General features: G+C 49.9%; 1 protein-coding gene across 1 annotated transcript; it reads right to left on the bottom strand.

Moving 5' to 3' along the window:
- Nucleotides 1-391: 391 nt before the first annotated feature.
- On the bottom strand, nucleotides 392-1306 carry LOC120746538 (cyclin-dependent kinase 2-like). The gene has a single exon (XM_040051965.1). It carries the CDS (start codon nucleotides 1304-1306, stop codon nucleotides 392-394), a length of 915 nt encoding a protein of 304 aa, XP_039907899.1.
- Between the last annotated feature and the right edge of the window lie 1426 nt (nucleotides 1307-2732).

Genomic DNA, 2732 nt, shown 5'->3' with positions numbered 1-2732 from the left:
CCACACGTGTGTATGTTTTGTGTAATGTATAAACTACGTGTTAATTACCGTTGTATGTGTTCACAGTTGACAGGATAGAAGCCACGATCAACAAAGTCAACGTTTGCCGTTCCGACGCCAGCCGCAACGGAGGACTCGACGCCAAAGTGTTGCTCGTGCCGCTGTTTGCGTGTCTCTACATATGAACAACGATGCCGTTGGGGTCTGCTCGGTGTCAACATGTGGGTGGTATTATATGGACTCTGGTTGTATGCATAACAATCTTGTCTTCCACGCAAATAAAACACACATGACTGCACAATGACAAAGGGAGTGAGATGCTTTATTGTATGAATGCACAAAACATATACACATACATATGAGCGTCCTCACATCGCAACATAAATGCACACTAGTGTGATTTACAGGCTGTGCGCTGAATGCCAGCGTAACGTTTCACACAGTCAATATCAACATCGGTGATCGAGGCGGCGATCCGTTTCCATCTACTGTCATCCAGTAACGTCCGCGCAGTGAGTCTGCGCTTCGGGTCGTACTGAAGCAATGCCAACGCGATTCTCTTCACCGCCGTACACCGCATCAGGGTGGGCATTACATTCATGGGATTCCAGATGCTTTCGTCTTCGTGGTCGTCGCGACCGAGAGTTTCCTTGATGATTTTATACGTTGGAAAGTTTTTACTGTGAAAGGTCATCGTCGCCTCCATGGCATCTACTATCAGCACGCCCAGGCTCCACATGTCGATAGCGCAGGTGTACTGCGCGATACCCTCCTTCTTTGTGTCAAATAATTCCGGGGCTCTGTAGGACTCCGTTACCAACCCAGAACTCATGGACTTCGCCGCATACCTAGAAAGGCCCATATCTGCCACCTTCACGGTTAGCGTGTCCGCTGTGAGCAACACATTAGCGGGTGTCAGATCTCTGTGTATCATGTTAAGCCCGTGCATGTAAGCCAGAGCGTCGGCGATCTCCAGAGAGAAACGGCCGATAAACGTAATCGGCAACAGGCCCGAGTGATAGCGACCCTGGTAGATCACCTCAAACAGCGTTAAAGGGAGGTAGGGCATGAGCGTCGCTATCTCGCCATCGTGAAGAAAACAGTCCAGCGTCTCCACTATATGAGGATGGCCTCTCAAAGCCGATAGACAAGACAGTTCCCGGACGGTGGAGTCCGTCATACTGCCGTTTTCGTAATTGCGGTGGCGCTTCAACGCATAGCGTTGATCGGTAACGCGACATTTAACGTGGTACACAACACCATATGCCCCTTCGCCTACCTGTGCAACAATCTCGTACTTGTCCATGGTGTTCACGCGAGACGCATGTAATGTCAATCCGCTACAGTGACAAAAGAGCGATGGCGGTGGTACGACCGCAGAAGCACTTCGCAGTTGTTGATGTTGAACAGAGCCTTGGTGGTTTCGCACGTGTCGATGTCGGCCGAGGTGATGGGCTGTAATTCGGTGGCACGCTTACGACGTGCCAACCAGTTAATTTCTCTGCAAAACACACTGTTCCATCGACGACTGTTGGAATTGGAACTGCGGCGGACCGCTGATCGTTTAGCTCTTCTTGTAGCCGTTGCGCGGCGAGTCTGAGTCTCGGAAATCACAGCGAGCAACTCTGGTTGCTCGAGTATCGGTGTGCCTGCTGGCGGATCGCGTATAACAATAACATCAGAACACCCGGGTTTGTTTTCCACCTGATATCTTCGAACCAGCAACTTAGACTCCCCCGTCGAAGTGGAGCTGTGTGTCGGAGCGATTACGTTGTTCACGTCGTCTGTTCTTTGGTCTTTCGCACATAGAACGGCAGCGTTTCCGTTGGACACTGTAGACTTGTAGAAGTCAATGGCGTCCCCGTCAGTTGTGCCCGCGTCGACTGGGTCGATAATCAGGTTGCCGCTTAATGATTTCCTAATGCGCCGTGAGCACTTGGCATCTTTCGCATGTATGAACCCACACACGGTATCTTCCTGCAATAATACTATGTGCGACACGTAGTTGGATGTCTCCAGGTCGGCCACCAGACACGATAGATCCGTGGAAGTGTAGCCTGTTGCGGCAAACGTATACCGTGTCACCGCTCTGATATTGAATTCCTCTCCGTGTTGCTGTTCGAGCACACCGCCGCCGTGCTGCACAAGCGCGGAGTGCTCCCGGAGCAAGGTGTTGGCGGACTCACGCTGAGGAATTGGTGTTACTTCTACTCGGCAGTTTGATGCTATGCTATTTAAGTACGTGTCCACACTGTTGATAGTACCTCGCGTTCTTAAATAAACAAAACCACTAAGCGTCTGGTCGCCGGTAGATCTGATCACCGTGGAATACGAAACAAACGCCTTGTTTCTGAGGCGTTCCAATAAGTCCTTTGTGAAGCTCTCTGAGTATATAGGTGTAGTGAATCTAAAGCGGTTTAGGTATCTCATCGTTGTAGGGTAATGTAACCCTCATGCCGTCCCTATGTATGATCAACAAACACAAGGCAACACAGCACAGCACGTTACTGCCCGCCGTCCTCACAGGTCGACGATATAATGCCCGCCGGCTTGCCTGCTGGATGGACACTTATTAGCAGTGTACTGCCTTCTTATTGCGTCTGTGTGCAATGTAACAATAGCGTCACGTCCGCCGAAACCCTGATATGACAAAAGAAAATACAAACAACATTGGGTTCATTGTGACATTGAAGACTTTATTGTTATTCACATGTACACAATACTTTGATTAC

This window comes from Simochromis diagramma, unplaced genomic scaffold (genome assembly GCF_900408965.1).
Source record: "Simochromis diagramma unplaced genomic scaffold, fSimDia1.1 OVJJ01000427.1, whole genome shotgun sequence".
Taxonomy (NCBI): domain Eukaryota; kingdom Metazoa; phylum Chordata; class Actinopteri; order Cichliformes; family Cichlidae; genus Simochromis; species Simochromis diagramma.
This window is presented reverse-complemented; position numbering and strand designations above follow the sequence as displayed.